Below are 23175 nucleotides of genomic sequence, written 5' to 3' on the forward strand. Positions count from 1 at the left end.
TAATAAAGTTTAACTCAAAGGGCATTGGGGTATGATGTGGTCTATTCTTGACTGACATATTTTTCTTAATGGAAAAAGGGCACTTGCCTCGCAGTAGGCCCATGATTTTACTGGCTCTGTGTGTGCTCTTTGGGTATAATTGGAAGTGTCTTCACTTAAGGGTCCTACAGATAAAAAGATGTGGGTATGCTCATTTAATGAGATAATGTATTTGAAAGTTGTAACATAGCTTTAATATCATACAAACATTTGTTTTGATTGTTATTCCTTAAAATTTATCACATACCGTTTTCCTGCTTGACCACAAATGAGACTTTAATTTATTTTCCGTTCATCTAGAGATCTCCTTGTTAATTTGTGTACTTTAGGTTGCCTCACTAAATGACCACCGGAAGTAGTTCTGAAACTTATGATAGAATTGACAGTGGAGATAAGCATTCAGATTTAGAGTATTACCATTGTCAGCAAAGTTACTTCCAGTTTGTTCCAGGGTAGAGCAAACTCTTGTGAATCAGATTCTACACTTTACTTCATATTTACTTTTGGAATTCTACTAAAAACCATAAGAAGTAAGTTAAGGTAGTACATCCCATCTGTATTTTTAGTTGTTAATGAAACTAAACTTAGGTAATGAAAACACAAAATTGCCTGCTGTTTGTGTTCAGGTTTAGTTTGAGGCAAGTTCTTTTCTTTTAAATGACTTTTATAATCTTATATTAAGGAGGAAATTTAATCTAGTTCAAAGGGAATACATTCATTCCAAAGCCAAGTTATGAAGAGTTTTCAGTGGGGTTGAATGCAGGGCTTTGGGACCTAACTTTATGAAGCAAAATTAATCATATTTGTTATGTACTGCAGAACTGATAGAACAAATTGTAGTGATGCCTAGCATCTCGTATTTCAAAGAGAAAAATATTTGTAAAGACTAGTAACATAACTAATCATTAGTTTCTGTCACTGGTATCGCATAGATGCCCATCTAAGTGGGTTTTTCTTAGCTCCATATAAGCAGGAATGCTTTATAACATATATTGCTTATGCTGCCTTATTTCCTTGCTGTGTTTTGTAATTTTCCCTTTAGCAGTACATATTGAATCTTCCTGTATACAGCCCTATGCAAGAAATGTTTTCAGTGCAGCTGTTTGGCAATCTAGTCTGATCTGGAATGAGAAACTAGTAGGGGGTGGCAACATCCTTCATGCCTTGCATTCACAGGAAGGAAAAGCCTTTTCTAAGACAGAACACCACCAAGGTCACAAGTGAAAAATCCCTTGGGACCCATTTAACTTTATACAAAGAAATTTGCTCCGGAGCCTAAGATTGTGCTAAGCCTGGCCTTCTCACACATGAATTCCATTGACTTCAAGAAGTGTGACTAGTTGTAGTTATTTTAATTCAAAGTTATTTCCAGTGATAAAAGTCAGAAATTTGGCTTTTCACCAATTCAATGACAATAGTTCAGAATAGAGTAACATGGTAGCATTTCATTAATATAAAACTGATTTAAACTTTTAAACTCCTTTTTTTTTTAAATCTTAGAGATCCTGAAAAGGCTCCATATAACTAAGTACATCATAGCTATCATTCTGCCGTGTAAAAATGTATCTGTACCTACGTGTCAGTAAAGCAGTCTTCCACAGAGATTTAAACATGCCAATCCGTGTATATGTTTACTTCTCATATAAAAGTTTATTGGTGGTAAAAATAATCATCATCATAGCAGACTGTGGTTAGAAAAAGATTATTTTGACAGTCCAGTTATTAACGAGATGAAGATTGGAAAGATCCCTACTCCTAGAAATGGTGAGGGTTTGTGCCCATTTTTTGAAAGGCACATCTGAAAAAGTGTGAAGGTTAACTTCCATGTATATCCACATTTTCATTCATATGTAGTCATTATCATTAGACATGTAATATAAAAAGTGAATTCCGGGCCACTGAGTAGTAAATTGCACTCTGTGTTTCCTTGCATCCTAAATGACCTCTATAAAGTGATTATCATTAGCCATGCATAGGCATACAATGTATCATTTTCATCAGTAGGATGGTTTAAAATATTAACTTCTTTAGAATTTAGAGTTCTAAATTTCACAGGGAGTAGTTGAATATGATGATTTGAGTTGCTTCATATTGCAACAACATGTTTAAAAAAGAATGCAAACGAAAATACCAAACTATAAGCCTCCAATTACTGAATTCATCTAACAGCTGTTACACAGGCATGTTTCCATTGATAGTAGGAGAGGATTGCCTACATAATAAACACAGATTTAGACTTTGTGACTGAGCAAATAGTCATGTTACTTTTTAACTATGTTTTTGAGATCCTAAAAAATTAAAAGGTAACATGTAAAGAAATAAATGCACATATTGAAAGGCTATGCCATAAAGAGACGGCTTTTTGATTTTTCTGAGTCTGGGTTTACATCTATAAAGTACCAAGAAAATAGTCTATTGAACAATGAACTGGTTCAGCTATAAATGTCCTGATGGCATAAATGTTATTGTAGGTATCTGTCGCCATCATCACTACCACCAGCACCCCTGCTACCATGCCACATGGTATACTTGCCTGACACTATTGATTGGAGGGGGTAGCACAGTTTATTTTTTCGATGTAGTAGAAAATACCAGTAATAATGGCTATTGAATGAATTTTCTCCTCACTACAATATTTGTTTCCCCACCACCAATGACTGTCAGGAAAATGTCTCCTTGAGATGTTTTGCGACTCAATGTAATTTTAGAAATTAGTACTTCAATAGTACTTTATAAATTACTTTCACATACAGAGTCCTACTTAATCCTCACAAAGTCATTGCATATTAGATAATGTTATTGCAATTTTCAAGGTAAGGGAAGGCCACTGTGACCTAGAAAGAGAATATATGTCCTGTCCAAGGATGTATAGGCTAGCAAGTGATAGAATCACCAACATGCCCAGATCAACTGATATTCCAAGGTCTTCTTACTCTAAAACAAAAGCTTTTCCCATTATGTCTATATGCCTTCTGTGAAAATAAAATTACAATCTTGGGAGTCACAATTATACAGATGCAGGAGAATTGGCCAAACATCCTGTCTCTATTGTCTAAACTCAGCGGGGAGGGAGGGGCTTAAGAGGAACAGAACTTTGATGAGAACTTTTTTTTCTTTAAATACCACAAAGGCCTTTTCTTTACATGAAAATGGTTTTATTTAAAAAAGAATAAGTATAAATGATTGTCCTGATAAATCATACTCACTTAATCCTTATAATACCTTTCATCATGTCATACCTCTTTTTCTAACATCTAGAAAAAGTTGTATCTACAATTTGTCACCAGTAATCTAAATCTAAATCTATTATGCTACTTATACAAAATGCTTCTTACTTTCACAAAGCTGGCATTTTTGTTTTGTTTCAGAGATGGTGAACTGTGTTTGAGTCGATCACTTGTCAATAGTTCTGATAAAATCATTCGAAAGGCTGGCTCTTCAATCTTCCAGCACTCTGTAGAAGGTTGGAAGATCAATTCCTCTTTGGTCCTGGAGATAAGGTGAGTTTCTTTAAAAAGGCATAATAAATTTCACATCATGTTCTCGAATACGTTGGGCTTGGCAAACTTATAATGAATGCTTGATTTATAGTTTAAGTATGAATACTTGAATAAAAGAGTGAACCAACTCTACTTGATGTTGCTCACTGAAGGATGTGAAACCATAAAACTGAAATCTTTACACAGTCAGAAATTTAAGGATGAATGTGGGAGTTTTGAATATACCATCTTCATACTAGTCGAATTAAATATTCAATAGAATAATAATATTTAACATACTTTACTCTATTACTCACGATGGACATATATTTTGACAATTATCTTTAACTTCTCTATTAAGTCTTCATACTGATATTGTGTTTTCTCACACTAGATAAAAATAAAGCCTAGTGAACTCCTATTTTGCTGACAGTTATAAGTGAATTTGACTAACTCTATGAATGGATATTTCTATGTGAGCTCCTGTAATAAAAGTCTCAATAATTATATCCTAAATAGGTAAAAATCAGAAAAAAGGCTTTTTAGAGTACTGGTTTATTCTTTGTAAGATTTTGGCATTTTCAGCTGAAATAAGCTCTTGAAATCAAACTCATTGCCTACATATATCCATTATATCTTATTTTCTTCAAATATAATCTTATTACTAATAAGAAAATTAGGGCCAGACCTTTCTAATTACGGAGGAAGCAAGCAGATCATTTTTCTCTATAGTTACATTGCTGTGTTTGTTGGTATGTTTAAATTAGAACATTTCAGTAAATCAGAAATATTTTTAAAAGTTCAAGAGAACAACCATCCTTTACATAATAAAATCATTGCATTTTTCTAATACTGGCAGAATGTTGATTATTAAATGACTCGATATTAACACATAGATTTTATAAGAGTAAGTTAGTGGTTATGAGGATAAGTTCTTGATCTGTCTGTCTGGGTTTCTACCTACTCACTTCGTGGATCATACCTATGTATAATGTAGATTATAAGCCGCTTGAAGGAAGAATGTACTACGCTCATCTTTAGAGTAAGAATGTATTACAGCAAAGGCACTCACTGCATGTTGAAATATACTTGAAAGAACGTCTGGAAATTAAAAAGAGACGAGTGTCAGGGAAATGCAGGAATGGTTAAAGTATTTTGTTTAAAGCTTTGGTAGTGACTGGAAAGGGAAACAGGAATCAAACCATGGCAATGTCATGTGGTATATGTTTGGTGGCGTTTTGGTTTAGGGGGAGCTTTGTATATTTGTAGGCAGAGGAGATGAGTAGAGAGTCTGATGATAGAGTTTGTAAACTGGTGTTTTCTGGGTGGAATGTGGTCAGCAAGCAAGATTTATTTCAACTGCTTAAGAAAAAACATTTAAAGGCAATATTAAAAATTAGGAGATTCCTCATAAAAGTACAGATTTTCATATACTCTTGAGAAATTGAAAAATTTGACAACTCTGTACCTATATTTCTCCTGAGCACTAGTTGGCTGAAGCCAATACTAGCCATGATCTCTCCAGTTTGAGATTTTTACATCTGGGGCTCCCTTCTCTCATAACATCTACCTAGAATCTTCCTCACTATCTCACACCCCTATAACCACATTTGAATTTAGAAACCCTATAAGAGATGAGATAATCAGGAGGAAAAGCTACAGGATGTGGGACTAGTCAGGGTCATAAATACAGGTGTAGTTTAGTTTAGAACAGAGTAAGGATTCATATTTCTTGGAGGTAGATTGGGAGGAGAGAAATATGTGTGACTAAAAACGGAAATATTTGATGTCTTGAAAGAGAACTTTCAAATTGAATGATTTGGCAAGAAGAGAGCCAATTAGGGAAAGCTATACAGATCAGGTAAAGGAGAGTAATGGAAGAAAGTAAAATAAGAAATTGTGTAGTTTAATTAATATATCTAGACATCCTAAATAACATATCAGATAAAGTCTAATAAGTAAATTAAATAAGTAACTGGCAATAGTTTAATTAATATATCTGGCCATGTGTTCCTAGTATCTATACAAAAATTAATACTGTAGATGTGCATGAAGCTACACAGGTATGTTTTGCTATTTTTAAGATATTCAAGCTAAGGATATTAAACACAAATTGACCGAAGAAATTCATTATCGCAACTTTACCAATTAATGACGATTGCATTCATATCTTTGAGGGTGACCTATTTTCAGTTATAACAGCTGATGATATGAAATGTTAGTACTCTTTTCACATCATTCTCCTTAGCATATAAAGAAGTAAACAAGAAAACAGTGAGCCAATATTGAATAATACTCACAAAGTTGTCACTTCCTTACAAGGAAATAATAATTTGTAAAACCATTATTGTGCAAACAGTTCATAAGAATTATAATTGCCTATAGCAGTAGTGACTAGTGAGCATTAATCAGCTTGACACCTGTAATAAAATATTTAGAATACAAAAATATCTGATTGTTAGCTTAGCTTCTGTTTATCTTGTCATACTGGAAACTGATCATAAAATATTAGTTTGGATTATTATTTTGGATTATTAGATTATATTAATAATTATCCAATTATTAGATTGGGTTATTATTATTCTTTGTTTCTTTCCCACATCTATAGCATTTATGAAGAACCATATTACTTTGTGTCTGTGAGTGGGTATGGGCATATTTTACAAGTGTTTTCAAAATTCTCCTTTGAAGTTTTTGATTAAGACATTATAACTAATCATTTTTGATCTTACATTATTGAACCATGCTTACAAATCTTTCTCATTTTAAAAATCTCATTAAACTTATAATGCTCTTGTGACATTCCTAATAAATTATTTATCTATTTACATTAAAATGTGAAGCAGTCACTGAAGATAAATTGTTTTTCCCTACATTTGTAGACATGATTTTCTTTCTTATTACTAATTCTCTCAGCCCTATATGTAATCTGCTACTTTCATAAGCACATCAAGAATTGATTCATATATATTCATCAAGCAACTGTACCTCTGGGAGTTGTCTAAGTTTGGTTAAAGGCTTCATTTTATTGGTAGTAGTTTGTTCTTTATTATTGAAAGCTAAGAAATGACACATTTGAGATGCATTAGATGTTGTGAGTAAATCTGTGAATATAGTACTGAGAGATTATTTGGTCATGTCTAACACTTGTGACTTGACTTTTTTTCCCTTCTTTGGGTTGTTTTCCTTCTTTTTTTCTCATTTTTTGTATGTCAAATAGAAACCTAAACAATTACAATACCAAATTGGAAGTATAGAAAAGTACAAGGTCATCAGGACACATTAAGCACATCATAATTAGTCAGGAAAAATATTTTCAACTCTTAGTATCGACATATATCAAAGTTCTTGAATTGATAAGGCTTGCAGGTCAACTAAACGTAATTGCAAATTTATATGTGCTTACCTGTTAAAAAGAATTTGCTGCTGCATGCATTGATTTACTTTAGAAAAAAGTCCACATACAATTCTTCTACTTACTTTGTTCAGTAAGTGACCAGTAGAGCACGTTTTGGTCACACACCTTGTTAGTGGCAGAGTCAACTTCAAAGCTAGGCCAGACTATATAGTCTTATACAGAAGACTATATTTAGTACTAAAAATGCATACTATTAAAATGCATCTTTATGAAGTACACCATAGTTTTTTTTTGCTCTAAAATAATAAAACAAGATATTATTCATCCAGTGTTACCAAATGCTGGTCCAAATATCAAATGGCCATCTGAGGCATAAATTAAACAAAAAATGCTTTTCTTCAAGCATTTTGAGACAATTTTGCCTTTTCATTTGGTTGTGTTTAGGATTTTTCTTTTGATACTGGAATATCCTATAACAGCTAAGACCCTAAGCTCAGAAACTCTAACAAGCTACAGGTTTTGTTCTTTCAGAGCTTCGAGGCCTGTTGCCTTATGGAAATAATCTCTTGAGACAAAAAAAATCTGTATGTTCTCTCTGCTTTTTGTAGGCATAATGAAACACTTGGCATTTCTTAAACATTTTTTTCTTTTCAGTAAGCAATATCAGCAACAATTGAATTGATTCAGTGATTTTTTTTCTGGAGTCAAAAGTTTGCACAAACTGATTCCTAATATATGTATCATAACCTAATTTGCTTCTCATCTTGCAATGCCTTCCAGCTATAAGATTTGTCTTACTATACTTGCTGATGGAGTCAGCAATGTTATTTAGATTAGATTTTAGTTGTCACAGCACGTATGCTTGTTGTTGACAAGAAACCTACAGAGAAGAAAGAGTGGCACCTGGTGATAGGTTAGCTATATTTAACATTTCACAAGTGAAAACAATGTTTAGTAAATAAGTTCTCCAGGACTCTGCAGCTGCTATTTCAAGTGTTGAGTGATGTTGAAAGGGAAGTTCAGTTGAAAATTCGGTTGAAAAGTTTCTGTATAGAATCTATTCCTGTCAGTTTAACAGTCTAAACCGGCCTTTCAGTTTAAGTCAACATTACCTAACAAAAAATAATCTTTATGACTAAGTTTTTTAGTCTTACTGAAAGTGAAACATATTTTCAAATTCTTTCAGTTATCTTTATCATTAAAATAGTTTCTGAATTTACATTTGCTTATCAAATTGGGTTTCAAAAGTTATACTATGCTCACAAAATGACAGTTAAAGACCAGTAAGGAATCTTTTTTGTTGTTGTTGTTCGTTTAAATCACACACAGAAAACGTAACAACCCTGCTTTAAATATCTGGTACTAACCTGACCACATATTAAGAAAACTTGTACTGGCACAGCATGCATATTAAACATTAGCTTTTGTTGATTCATGTTTCTTTAGAACCCAGAAGTTAAACTGAGTTTTCTTTCTCTCTCTCACTCTGAAGTAATTTTGTGTAACCTGCTCTTTTCATTTACGTCAGTTATCTTCTGAGCAAAAGCATGTATGTTCTCCGTGGTGATACTCAGTGTTGTTTCAGTTCCCTGTAAGCACAAAAGATTGTCATGCTTCCAGTGACATTTAGTTAATTATATTCAAGCACTAGTTTTCTTCTTTCTATAGTCTGAACAACAGCTAGACATAGCAAATCCCCAGAACTTTTTATAGTCCATTACATCTATAATCTAAAAAATGCCTACAGCCTGCTAGGGAGAAAAAAGAAAAACTAACCTTTTCTTACTGTTTCTAAAAAATTATTAAGCATTGAAGTCAGAATATTCTTCATTCATAGTAATTCTGATCAGTCTTTCTTGCATCCAACAACAGGAATCTTGGCTCAGATAATTTTCCCTGCATAGATTTAAGCCCTAAAATAGAAACTAAAAATTTGGTTCAATATAAGATAAAAGAACACACTAGAGACATTCAAGGTTTCCTTTCCCATCCCCCACTTTCAGTTTAAAAAAGCAAATACTACACTAACAATCATTCTGAGTTTTGCCCAACAGACGTTCATTTTTATATTTTGATATCTATATGAATTGGAATTTTTTAATTATGTCTTAGAAAGTGCTTTTACTATTTTTACTGCTGCCATTAAAAAATAAATAAACTACTGTTGAGTCTCTAACACAGCATTGGAAGAACACATACAATAGTATCCTCTGCACTTAATAATTATTTATTTTATTAAGCTATTTTCTTCCAAGAGTTAGACGCTATTATATCTTTTGAGAGTTGGCTGAACTTATAGTCCACTTTTTTATATCAATTTTCTCTGAGTGAGTAAATTTAAGATGTTCTATTATACCCAGGAATTTAGAAGACGTATGCTTGAAAATATTTTTGCTGCTAACTTTCCAAATGTGCTATTATTGGAAAGCCCCTCTTGCAATCAGTTGACAAGCACGTAACTGTTAACTTTTTCATCAGTAAAGGGATTTTCAAGGTAAAGAGTCTTCTTTCAAATCTAGACCTCTAATCTATTCACGTCATGCTTGCAAACATGCTGCTACTTGTGAGTTACATCTTCAGATATCTAAAGCCACCCATTTAAATTTCTCAAAGGAAAATGATAATACTATCTAGTTTGGTGATTTGACCACATCCGTGCAGTCTTTATTTTAGAGGCAGCCTTGTCATTTTCACAGGAAATGAAAAATTTTTGTTGAAATACAGGTGTCAGGCATTACTTTATTTTTTTGTCACCAAACAAATAAATGGTAGTTAATAAGTATGGTACAAAAATTTCTATGGATTGCTGCTCTTGGTGTTAGTTGTTAACTTTTGTGAAGAATCATATTATGCTTAACTAATGAAAGACTTCTCAGTTTGCTGCAATTCATTTGCCCTATAGTTGCTGATTTCACTGACAATTCTCTTCTCATATAATCTGTACTTTTGTTAAGATGAACTGTTATGGTATCTGATAGTATTTCTATTAATTTTTAAATTTTATTCATAGGGCATTTATACAGGTTTTCCTGTACAAATTTCTCTCCTTATGAACCTAATATTCCAAATATTTGAGAAAAAATATCAAAAAATATTTTTTTTTCAGAGAGCTGATGGACATATCCCTTGTGTATAAAATCTGGCCAAATAAAGTTTCAATCGCCTGGCTTTCTAATTAGACCACACATTAAATTGGTACCTATTTGAAAGCAAACTAAAATAAAGAAAACAAAAGGAAAAATGTGATTTAATTATTTTCCATCCCTCCTTGCTAGTTATGCTTCTGGCTAGTAAGTGTGATTTGAGGAATTGCCCTTTTGGTGGAGATGGGAGAAGGTCATATTTTGTGCTCAGTAATAAAATTTACAAATTGTGTGATAGAGCTTAAACAATAAAAGCACTAGAAGAAAAATATGTCTATCATATCTTGAATGTTATAATAATGGCATTATTTTTAGCACTCTGAAAACACAAGCTTGCAATAAAAGCACTTCAGGAAATAATATCCAACTTCCAACCTAGAAGAGAGCTTTCTCCAATTCCTTCTAGCTAGTCTATATTTGGTAGCTTGAGGATCAAGCAACCCCAGACTTTTGTAGGCTGGGTTCATAGTTTCTTGGGGAATATAATTCTCTCAAAAACTTACTAGTCTCCTGGGCTATTTCCTTGGTAGTTAGTTCCTGGTATAAATAACCCTACCCACCAATTTCTTCTGAACACAGTTTTTCAGCCTTCTGACTCTCCTCAAATTATTCTGCCCCATCCCTCCTTTCCCTCAACTTAAGGACAGCTGCTCTTAAGTCAATTGAATCTCTAGATTTAGTTGGGAATGCAACTTCCCTCTTGCTGCTGGGATGGCTCTGATTTATAGTTGTATCTCTTGCTAACTGGGGTATGAGAAACATTTGGGAGGTCCCAATTACTAGACTCACACAGTTTAGATTACAGGCTATTGCCAGAGATAGTCCCTTCCATCTCAGCTTGCAACTTGGCTATTTCATGCCTGACTTTGACTCTTTTAGTGCCTTGCTAAAAGGAGCAACCAATATAAAATGACAAACACTTTTTAACTGATTCTCCAAAAGCAAACAGCCTTATTAGCTATAGGGTGTGATTCCCAAATTATCACAGGCAACAGTTTTAACAGATGCTTTGCTATATCATGCCAAAGGTCACCAGCTTTCCAGCCAGCTATATCTATTTTCTCATTTTCCGTCATCTAACTTAGCATATGCATATTCGTATGCATATGTAGCATCTCACATCTGTTATCAGTTTCTTTATTAGATGTGGGATAGGCTAAGCTTTCATAAAACGGAGACCTTAAAAGACATTGGGTCAAACAAGTTGGAAGTTTATTTTCCTCTCATATAGTCATGTGCATGATCCAATCTTTCCCATTTAAGAAAACTAAGTCACATCACCGTGATTGACAGCCACACTTAGGTTTGGAAACTTGGAAATGTTCTAGCTGAACATCCATGTACCCAAGTAAAACTTAGAAGATTCAAATACTAAAGGAAGAAGGGAAGAAAGAACACTAAGGAACAATTAGCTGTCTCTGCCATGCATAGTCCAGTGTTCTATCTGTCCATCTTTTCCTCTAATATTAACCATCTTACTTCCTAGATTCTTGAGTTTGGAAGAAAACTTTCATATACATGTAGTGCTATAGTTTTGTTTTGTTTTTTTGATGAGGAAGATTTGCCCTGAGCTAACATCCATTGCTAATCCTCCTCTTTTTGCTGAGGAAGATTGGCCCTGAGCTAACATCTGTGCCCATCTTTCTCTATTTTATTTGTGGGATGCCTGCCACAGCATGGCTTGATAAGCAGTATGTATGTCCATGCCCGGGATCTGAACCTGTGAACCGGGGGCCACTTAAGCGGAGCATGCAAACTTAGCATCCAAACTTAACCACTATGCCGTGGGGCCGGCCCCTGTAATGCTATAGTTTTAACTCTTCTTCAAATAATTATAATATGCACATAATTTGGATAAATGTATATAAACTTATTGGGAAGTTCAATCCTTTTAATAGAGTTTTCCAAAGTATAATTCTAAACAATTTCATGTTATTTCTCTTCATCTTAACTAGACAACATTAAACAGAATAGATGACTATAGAAATTATTTAAAACTAGGAGAATATATAGTTATGCAAAGTCAAGTCATGACAATTATATTTTATTTAATAAACTAACTTTTCTATATATTTTGATAGATAGGGGACTTTTTTCACTCCACAAATAGATATATATATTGTATCTATATACAAAATCATTGAGAAACTATGTGCAAATGATTTTTTAAAAATATATTCTATTTTCTATAGAATATACTTAATTGGTTGGTTTAATTACCGCCTGAAAATTTAAAATTAGTAATTTACCAATTTACATTTTATCATATGTATTACTTTGTAAGTAATATCATTAGTTCTTGGATATGCTGTCACTAATGGAAAACTTTGCTTATATTTCAAATATAGGAAGAACATTCTTCGTTTCCTAGACGCAGAGCGAGATGTCTCAGTAGTCAAGAGCAGTTTTAAGCCTGGTGATGTCATACACTATGTGCTCGACAGGCGCCGGACACTAAATATTTCTCAGGATCTGCATAGCCTCCTACCTGAAGTTTCACCAATGAAAAATCGCAGATTTAAGACCTGTGCAGTTGTTGGAAATTCTGGCATTCTGCTAGATAGTGAATGTGGAAAAGAGATTGACAGTCACAATTTTGTAATAAGGTGAGCTTTCTTCTGTTGTTGAAGACTGTAATTTCTTCAAAGATGTTTCACTTAGGAGTTCAAAACTGGCAGAAATGTTTAAATCTAACATTAAGATTAAGAAGTATTGAAAGCTCAAACAAATATTTATCTATGATATCTTTTTCTGTGTAATATACAAATTTACATTTACCTGGAATATAAAATTAAAAATTATTGTATTATTGAAAGAAATGGTGATCTTATTGTAGCAATAAGATTCATGCCATCTTTTTTTTTAGCCAAATGGCAATTTTATTAGATTTAATACTCACATAGGAAAACTATTTCTCTCAATATTTCTTCTTTATATTCATTTTTTAATATTAATTTATTAATTCACTAATATAAAAAGTAAATAATTATATTAGTGAATGAATAAATTCACTTAATTAATTATATCCATAATTCTCTTTATATTCATAAATTGTATTAATTTATTTATTCATAAAGATTATGAACATTGCTATGCAATGATGTAATAGAGGTAAGTTAATTTTACTTTTTTAATGATAATTATTTAGCAGATTCTAAGAACATATTTTAACAAGTTTATATTTGATATCTTGGGCCAAATTGCCTTCACTACTCTTTGTATGTGGTATTTGTGTATGTGCGTATATTTTAGTTTTTGAGTTTTCTCACATAATTAAACAAATCTGTTTGTTTTTCATTGATGGTCAACAGATGTTTGGTGAGTCATATGATTGGTTAACTTTTAACTGAAAGAAACACAACAGTAGAAATGGGATTGTGATGACATCATAAACATTCGCAGTTTTTAATTCCCAATTCATATATCTGAATTGACTTTTTGGTTTGTTTTAGTTTTTAGAAAAATTTATTGACTGAATGAAACATGTATATTTAAAAACGAAATAGTGCCATGTAAAGATAGATAGGAAAGAATGCTGATTTGCCATGTTGTCAAATAACCTGAAGTCTTGAAGATGTGCTGGAATCCAGCCTGTGAAAGTATAGATCTCGAAAAAATCTTTTTGAAACATTGTCTTAAAAATAAATATAATTAATTATATATGTATTAATCATAAATAGGCAATACCTTTTTCATAAAACACTAATAACCATGAAAAATCATACTAGAACACTATCAGGTGAGTATAATTCATAACAACGAATATAACTACAAATGTTTTACTTTATTATCTTAATTTTTCTCCATTGGATGCAGGGTCAGAGATTGATTTAACATCAGTTGAGACTTTAAAAAGTTGAACTCCTAAATTGATTAGACTGAGAGAAAAACCCTGTCAATCTGTAGATAACAAACAAAATTGTATCCAAAGAGGAGGTAGAAATATGTGATGAGAGAATGACAATGGAAGTGGAAGTAATGAGCTTCAAACCCTAAAGTCTGTGGGAAGTATAGTTGTGAAGAAAAAGTAAGGCTTCTAGAATTTCTGAAGAGACTAAAATCACAGGGCAGGTAAAATAAAGGAGTAAATATTTTAGAGCATAATAGAAATTGTTGCAATGTAAAGAAGATAATTTTAAAAGTTGATTAATACTGGAGAAATACAGGGTCCAAATGTGACTAATTGCTGGTTCCTAGGTCCCTCTAAGCTTTAGCATTGGGGCCCCTATAATCCATTAGATTTGGCACCACCTCTGACTCTGAAATTGACTGTAGTGTTAGCTAACACTTCTATCAGATCACATAATTATTGCTTCTTTTTTGTGGTGAAAACAATTAAGATCTATTCTTTTAGCAATTTTGAAGTTTATAATACAGTATTGTTGACTGTAATGACTATGCTGTGCATTAGATGTCCAGAACTTATTCGTCTACTTGTTGCAAGTCACTTACTGATTGAGCATTTGCAAATGGGAGAGTCTTTTTAAGAATAGAACTTCAGGAGGTTCTCTATACTTTTCTAAGCTATGATTATTTTAAAAAACTTATTTAACAAGAATACAATAGGGACCAATCCTATGAGTTTATAGTTGTGTTATGGTCTTATCAAGAAGTATATAAAAAAATGAAGACAAGCATCTTAATGAAGCCGTAAAAATTATCACCATAATTATTTTTGTTTTCTTTTCCCCCTATTTTTACTAGTTTCCAAACATAGAGGTTGGAATTTTCTAGATTAAAGTATGTACTAGGGAAATGTAGCCCAAGATTGGGTTCTGATTTTCCAAGAAAAACTTTAGCAAGAGTCCACTTATCATTAGAAACAAATAATCTCTGCAGAAAAACTGTCTTTGTTGTATAAAAGTTAGTTAGGGAATTCATTCCTTTGAATCCCGTGGACACAAGGGTCTCCAATGACACATCATTAAACCAAATTTCTTGTCTTTCTCATGGCATTCTGGCTCATCATCTGTGTGCCAAATACCATTTCCTTCCTCAATTGTGTGTTACCTTTCATTATTGTACATGTGTCTCTTCTACTCAAGAACATCAAGAAAGATTTTCGATTTAAAACTCAATTAAAACCTCATTCCTTGAAATACTTTCCCATCCATATCTAATTGGTTCCCATCCATATCAAATTGTTGCAAATTTTGGTAACAATCTTTAGAATCTTTCAAATTTCTCAGTTTCCCAGAGATGTATCATATATGTGTCTGCTTAGCTAGAGACAGTTTTGGTCGTTGTTTGCGTATGTAGCCTGTGTTCCCAGTTTGTTTGTTTGTTTCTCACTTTTCCTATTAGATAGTAAGTTTGATAAGGGAGAGATAAATTATGCCTGGTCTGCTTGCAGAGGGTACTAATTAGTTCAGTGACTCCTCAAGGATCAGATTCAGCCAGATATTACTTTCAAGTTGACCTCTAACTTTACAAACCAAAGCGTTATTTTTAGATAAAATCTTCATTCAACGTTAATTAAATTTTAAATTTACCTTTATTTTTTTGCAAAGGCTTTAAAGAAATAAAATGCTGTTCCTTTGTTTAATGATGTACCGGAAGGCATTATTACATGCAAACAGGAATCTCTTGCTCCAAACAGTTTCCTACTGGGGGAGGAGGGCAGGGGGACATATACATGACATTATTGTCCTGTGAAGTGTATTTTGGAGAATGTTATTTTTTAAATCCCACACAAATGTTTGAAAATAAGCCTGTGAAAAGTGCCCACGTTGTATGTTTGCACGTATAATGGTAGCTATACCCAAATACAGACACACACACACACATTGGCTGGCATTTCCTCTTCTACAAGAGATTCTCTCTCAGTGGCTGTTTGTATCATCAATTAATCAATTAAATCAAATGCTGATATCAGTGGGATATCACACAAAATAGGAGCTCTGATCAATATCACTACATGATGCTTAAAGTAAAAAAAAAATTAATAATGATAGGAAAATCAATTAAAACCTAATTTTGATTCCCTAATGACTGACTAAATATTGAACTGATTTGTAAAATCTAGGTCTCATGTACGTACGTATGTACATAAATAACAGAAAATAAACAAGAGAAATAATTTTATTTCTTAATAAAAAATGCGTAAGATCATAATTCAAATAATAGAGTTATGTCCACTTGATCAGTGCTTTTTGTATGCGCAACCCTCAAGACATCTAGTACGTGATCCTCCAGTTAGTGAATGCCATGTTGCAAGAAAGGAAGCTTGGCTAAGATAGAGAAACACAGGGGGTCAATCACTCACTCAGGTTGAAAATATCTTACTTCTCTTGACTGGCAATCCTCTCTGATAGGGAAGATTCATATAGGATGATAAAGTTTTTGTGATGTTAAAGATGTTGTCATATGGCTCCAGATGAGCAAAATTTTAACTAATTTAATCTGGCAGTGAAGTGTCAGTTATATATCTTCTTCCACCTTCTTGAGAAGGAAAGAAAATGGAGGCAAAAAAGGAAATATTTTATTTTTCCAGCTTTATTGAGATGTAATTGACATATAACATTATGCAAGTTTAAAGTATACCATGTATTGATTTGATGCACTTACATACTGCAGTATGATTACCACCATAGCGTTACCCAACACCTCCATCAGGTCACAGAATTACCATTTCTTTTTTGTGATAAGAACATTTAAGCCCTACTCTCTTAGCAACTTTCAAGTGTATAATATGATATTGTTAACTATAATCACAATGCTGTGCATTAGATCCTCAGAACTTATTCATCTTCTAACTGGAAGTTTGTACTCTTTGACTGACATCTCCCCATTTCCCTCACCCCTACCCCCTGGTAACTACCATTCTACTCTCTGTTTCTATGAATTTGGCTTTTTTAGATTCCACATATAAGTGAGATTATGCAGTATTTTGTCTTTCTCTGCCTGACTTTTTTCACTTAACATAATGCCCTCAACTTCCATCCATATTGTCACAAATGACAGGAGAGGAAATATTATTTTAGTATTACCCGTTAGACCTCCTTCTTCAGATATTGATAGGTGTTTTGAATTCTCTGGATGTGCTACCTTGAAACTAGAGGAAACTATGACTTACCTTTATGTGCTTCTGCATCCATAGAGTAGGCATAGGCCAGGATCTTTACAAAAGAATGTTCTGCAGGGTATATGATTTTATTTCTAACACTCTCTTTTTCCTCTCTGGGATAAGCTCTTCTTTTCTTCAAATAACATCTATGTCTATGGTGTTTTTAAGTAAAGAGCAGTGCAATTTTAGGCCTAACAATAGCGTTGTTTTATTAACTAATAAAAAGACATTCCAGATATTCAGTTGACTAATGTTACACTTATAACATCAATTGTAGTGGTATGTATAGACAGATAGAAGGAAAAATATATGTGATTTTAAAATTATGAAACACTCCTTCGTACCAGTACTTATAGGACCAGTGAATTTAGAGGCCTCCACAAATAATTCCCTAACGTTCTTTTCTCATCAGGTGCCACATTAACTACAGTTCTACCCACTGAAACATATTTGTTTGGTATTATTCTTATGGCCATTTAAAATGAAAATAATCTGTTAAAATGTAAAAATTAAATTGTTCTCTCAATAACTTATTACATTAGTTTATTAATACAACAAACCTTTATTCATACAACAAACCTTTACGGGTGCCAACGATGGGCGAGTCATTAGTAGAGTACAATTATAGAAATAATATTTCTACAATCCTTCCTGAAGTGAGGCCGGGGGATGTGTGGGTCAGGAATAATCACTGAAACAAGAAGTCTCTGAAGGCACATGATAAATTTAAAATATTTGTCTATGGTCAGCTCTATTATTTCAAATTATGCAGAATAATTTACAAAATAACTGCTTTCAGTACTGAATGAGACTGTTCAAACTCAGAATTTACCTGAAGTCTTTGAAATATCTCAGAGTAACTCTAGACAGATAACTAATCTTTAGATATCTTTAGTATATCTTCTTAAAATGTATTGTTTTAAGAAGATATACTAAAAAGGTATTAGTATAGTACCACGAACTGTCTGACAGCCTGCCATACGCTAACCAAAACACACCAAACAGCTGCACACCTTACAGAATTAGCTAAACCCCCAATAGACTCAGTTGCCTTTACAAGGTCTGGAATGATATTCAACTCAGTTTAAAGAGCATGGTAATTTCTGCTATAGCTGGATTTTAGGATGGTTGGACCCACTTTTAGACTTCACATACAGTTTATGGGATATTCCAAATAGTACCATCTCTGAGCCAAATTTAACTTGAATAATTCTGTTTAATGTCACATAAAGAAGAATAAAGATAATGCTAGAAGTTTCATAATTAAGTTAAAAAACTGGTAAACATGAGAGAAATTATTCTATTGATATTAATTTTACATTTTATATTTGGATGGCCTGACATAGGCTAAATATCAGCGAGAGAGAATCAACGTAGCACAGGAAAACCATTGCTCAATGTAGAGCCCGAGGGTCCAAGCAGAGTCCATCGTAGGTGATAGTGGATGAAGTCATATGCCTTTCTATACATTACTTTTCCGATTTAGAAACTGAGATTATTGTACAAACTATTTTTCTCTACCTAGAGTGTTACAACTTACCTACTCACAGAGCCCACAGAGTGAAAGAATTGCCTCTACAAAATCTCTGCCCTAATTTTAGCCCACATATACTTACTTATCCAAAAGTATGCTGTAAAATTTCAAGAAATTAAGTTTAGAAGACAACTTAAATCATTTATATATCACCATAGGCAGAGGAAAACAGGTAGAGGTAGAAAGCTACCTTTATGCGATCTGTTTAAAAGTTCTTTTGAAGTCTTTCTTGGGTTATTTTTTTTTTACTTTATGAAGATGTAAAATTATTGTAACAGTGTATATCTTACATTAAAGAATACTGCTATTTAATGGTGAAAATTGTTTTGGATTTTGCAAAACAGTATTTAAAGTGCTTTTAAAGTTTCCTACAGTTTTTTCAAATTTTTCAGATAATTTTTGAACATGTGTATTTACAAAAAAGCACATTCTAATATTTGTACTGTCTATCCTCAAGAATTTCACAAGCTTAACAACAGTGATTTTCTAATGAGAACAAAACTATATTCATATATTTCCTAATATTGATGCTGAGAGATGGTGGAAACAAATCCTCATTCCATCTTCCCTCTTCTTCTCTTCCCTCACCTTGGTGTGGGAAACTGATGGTGCATTCGTTCTGTTCTCTGGGCTATCCAGGGATTGTGGGAAATGTCAGGCAGCCTGTTAGCACTGCTTTTCCAGAGAAGAGAGACTGTGTCCAGCCTGATAACAAGTAAACCTGGTCCCGCACTGTCCTGTTTTTGATGTTATATGGAGAACTCTGGGGGAGGGGTTAATTAACAGTTGCAATTGTCAGCTATTTTTTGACCGTCAAATGCCACTTCTCATTGTGCTTAAACAGAGATACTAGAAGTAGTGAATATGACTTGAGCGATTCAGAAATGGTTAACTAAGAGTGACAAAACACTGTTCCGTTCTGGCTAGTTGGAATTTAAAATTTAATTTTGCTTATTTATTTTTTTCTTTATACCTCCCTTTTTTCCATTCTATATTATCCTCATTTTCCCTCTAGCCTAGACCACTTTCTTCTCTTTCCTTCTTTTTTACTTTGTTAACCAACATTATCAGTTCCTGCCATGTTTGACCAATTCCCTCCTAATTTCCTCTTGGTTCATATTTTTTTCCCTAAAAATTTAAGAACAGTAATGAGAGATCAATTAAAATATCCACTTAAATATTTACATATTTGTGTAAGCAAATCTTTGCCACTCAAATTGTGGTTCTGAGCTACCAGCATTGCTATCACCTGGAAGCTTGTTAGAACTACAGAATCTCAGAACTTGCATCAGACCTGCTAAGTCAGAATGTGCATTTGATCACAATGGTCAAATGATTCTTATGTGCATTAAGGTTTGAGACATGCTGGACATTTCAACACTCCTAGACAATAAGATCTAGGCATGCTGGAACTTTCCAACATGTCTGATTTATTTAGCCTGTATCTTTAGGATCTAGCACCAAAATTGATACAGTGAAGTATATGCTATTTATTGACTGAGTGAAAGAATTAATGTAAGATTTGAGAAAAATTTGGTTTGTGTTTATGTCTTGTTGTCTTAGAATTTATACAACACTGAATTCTGAAGTTAGTATGTAAAAGGAGTCATATATAAGTAAAGATCATTGAAATCCTAACAATTAAAAAGAAAATACAGAACTATGAAGAAGAGTAGAGAAACATCCTAGATATTGGGGATCAAAAAAGCTGGGTTCCTGACAATTATTAGAAAAGTAATATTAGACAAATATCTTAGAGTTCTAAACATCGTCATTTCCACTGTCCAGTGATAATAATAATAATAGGCTTGTCGTTTCAAAGTGTTTTTCTAAGTATCAGATGGGAAATAGTATAGTAAAGAAATACATAAACTGTAAAGCTAAACTACTGATGAATGATATTAAAACATATCTTATTTGAGTTAAATGTTGTAGTTGAAAATTAAATTTGTCACTGCATTCCCTAATAGCCACAGCTATTGACTAGAAACGCAAATTCTCATTGTCTGATATAAACAGACAAACTTTCCCCAAATTTATTGAATTTATCAAATATGTATATAGTTGACAATGAATAAATTATTAGGTAATATGAAATCCAAAGACACAGAGACACTGCTCAAATAGATAGAAGTGTCTATAAAATCTGAGTACATAAAATTAGGAGTAATTGTAGTGAAGATGTGTATTTCCTCAGGAATCTAAAGTAATAAGATAAAAATGTTTTACTTTATGATGATCTAGCTTCCTAAGAGAAGGAATGATATGTTTCACAAAAGAAAAAGATGGAGGAATTGACTTGCCTTGACTGATACAAAGCACTTTTATAACTCAATCAATTTTTGATTCTCCACTGGTGGATAATTTACGGCAAACTTTAAATCTTCCTCTTGACCTTCTGTGAATGCTAATTCTTTTATAGCAAAATAGACTCTTTTCAGAAGAGAAAAAATATGCCTGCTTCTCTACATTCACAAAAATGGCCTTAATTCTTCACCTCCACTCTCACAGCAAATATATTTGTCCTTAACTCAAATGTTTTAACTGCAAACAACTAAGTTTCTGGTAGGGAGCCAAGTCCAGGGCATTAGAAGGATTTTTTTTTTTAATTCTTATTGATTAAAATAACCACTTTATATGTTGGAGATAGCAACATTGTGTATATGATATTTGTATGTGTGCGTGAGGAAGATTAGCCCTGAGCTAACATCTGTTGCCAATCCTCCTCTTTTTGCTGAGGAAGATTGGCCCTGGGCTAACATCTGTGCCCATCTTCCTCTCCTTTATACGTGGGACGCCTGCCACAACATGGCTTGGTAAGTGGTGTGCAGGTCCGTGCCCAGGATTCGAACCTGCAAACCCCGGGCCACTGAGGCAGAGCACGCAAACCTAACCACTACGCCACCAGGCTGGCCCCTAAGTCATACTTTTGATCTATGAAATTTTATAGTTTTATAAAACTATCCTTGTTGTTTCTATTGATTTTAATCAAAAAATTCATGTTCTGAATAGAAATCAGAATTTCCATTTTATTCTAATTATTTATTATTTTTAAAATTTAACTTAAAACTAAATATGGAATTTGTTATGGATTGTGATGTGAGGTAAGGTTCTAACTTTTTCTTGCAATCATGTCACTCCTTGGATAAAAAGATAATTGGATACAAGAGATAATTTTTTTAAAAGAAATGACAATGATGAACTGTTTTAAATTTTAAAACATAGTTTTAAAATGCTTATTCCATTTTCTAAAAATGTATCATTATAAACAGATACAGTTTCTCATCTATCACTCTAGCAAGGATTTTTATGATTCTTAATACTTAGTGCAAAGTTGTTTTGATATTGGCACTCCCATGAAATGCTTTCATAAATGTAAATTGATACAACTTTTCCAAAAATCAGGTTGATAATATCTACCAAGCCTTAAAAATAGCATATTCCTGTAGTCACCATTTCCAGTTCTAAGAACCTACCAAATGTGAGCAATTGTTTTAAGTATAAAAGTGTTTTATAACACACAACAAAAAAGAAGTAGATCATCATACATCTGGGTGATTAGTCATTCAACACATGGAAAAGAGGAATCTAAGGCAAAGAGACCAGTGAGCACAAAGACAAATGCTTTCCATGGTCTTAGGATAAGACAGAGTTTGGAACTACTCTACTATTAGATTCATAATGGGGAACAATGCGGAAGAGGCAGTGGCAAGATACATTGAGCTTAAATAATAAAGGATCATTATGGATTTACATGGCATCCTGTAGTCCAAGAAAGTTGCTTAGAATTTGTTGGTTTGTTGGTTTATTTGTTTGTTCCTGTTGGAATTTTGATGTTGTTGTTATAAGCAGGAGAGGAACATACTTAGAGGTATAGAATCAGGAGCATATTTGCAGATGGAAGAATCATGATGATAAATAAATCAAAGATAAGAAAGAGAAAGGGCACCCAATAAGAAAGACACTAGAGGAGGCAAAATGTGATGAAATCCAAGTCATAGGAGAGAGTAAGATGATAAAGCAAGCTTGGATGGTATGATTCACATTAACGTAAAGCTGTAGAGATTGTCCTTTCCTGACATCAAACGAGCATTAACAAATGGGCAGTGGATGAGTCCTTCAGATTTTCAAAATATGTCTTCAATTTTGGGTTTAAACTATTTGTTGTTTTTCAACTATCAAACTTACCTGTAAATGGACATAGCCCAAAATATGTACTCCAAAGCCAAACACGAACAAACTTTTCAGTACCTATTATTTCAAGTGCTACATAGCATAGCTTTGATCTTTCTTATAATTTATCCATTAACACCTTCACTCTTTTATTCACCTATTTAGCAGGAAGTGGAGATATAGAAAGGGACAGCAAGTCTCTACATTTGAGATGATCACAGTCTAGTGAAGGAGATAAAGTAATGAACTAATAATGTGCAAAGTGCTTTATTAGAAGTATACAGAGCAGTAGTCACTGGTAATGAGACAGAGAGGAGACATAAGCTGGATGGCCAAGAATGATTTCCTGAGAGAAGCAGTACTTGAGTTGAGTCATGAAGACT

The 23175-nt window shown here is 33.1% G+C and overlaps 1 protein-coding gene across 2 annotated transcripts in view; it reads left to right on the forward strand.

The window, feature by feature from the left end:
* ST8SIA4 (ST8 alpha-N-acetyl-neuraminide alpha-2,8-sialyltransferase 4) overlaps window positions 1-23175 on the forward strand; it is a 103133-nt gene that overhangs the window by 3455 nt on the left and 76503 nt on the right. For both annotated transcript variants that reach the window (XM_087429995.1, XM_004420343.3), the window contains exons 2-3: window positions 3408-3539; window positions 12368-12625. In XM_087429995.1, the coding sequence (XP_087286121.1) occupies window positions 3408-3539; window positions 12368-12625 (390 nt within the window). The remainder of the gene's footprint in view (window positions 1-3407; window positions 3540-12367; window positions 12626-23175) is intronic.

This window comes from Ceratotherium simum, chromosome 4 (genome assembly GCF_057802395.1).
Source record: "Ceratotherium simum simum isolate JZ-2026a chromosome 4, ASM5780239v1, whole genome shotgun sequence".
Taxonomy (NCBI): Eukaryota; Metazoa; Chordata; class Mammalia; order Perissodactyla; family Rhinocerotidae; genus Ceratotherium; species Ceratotherium simum.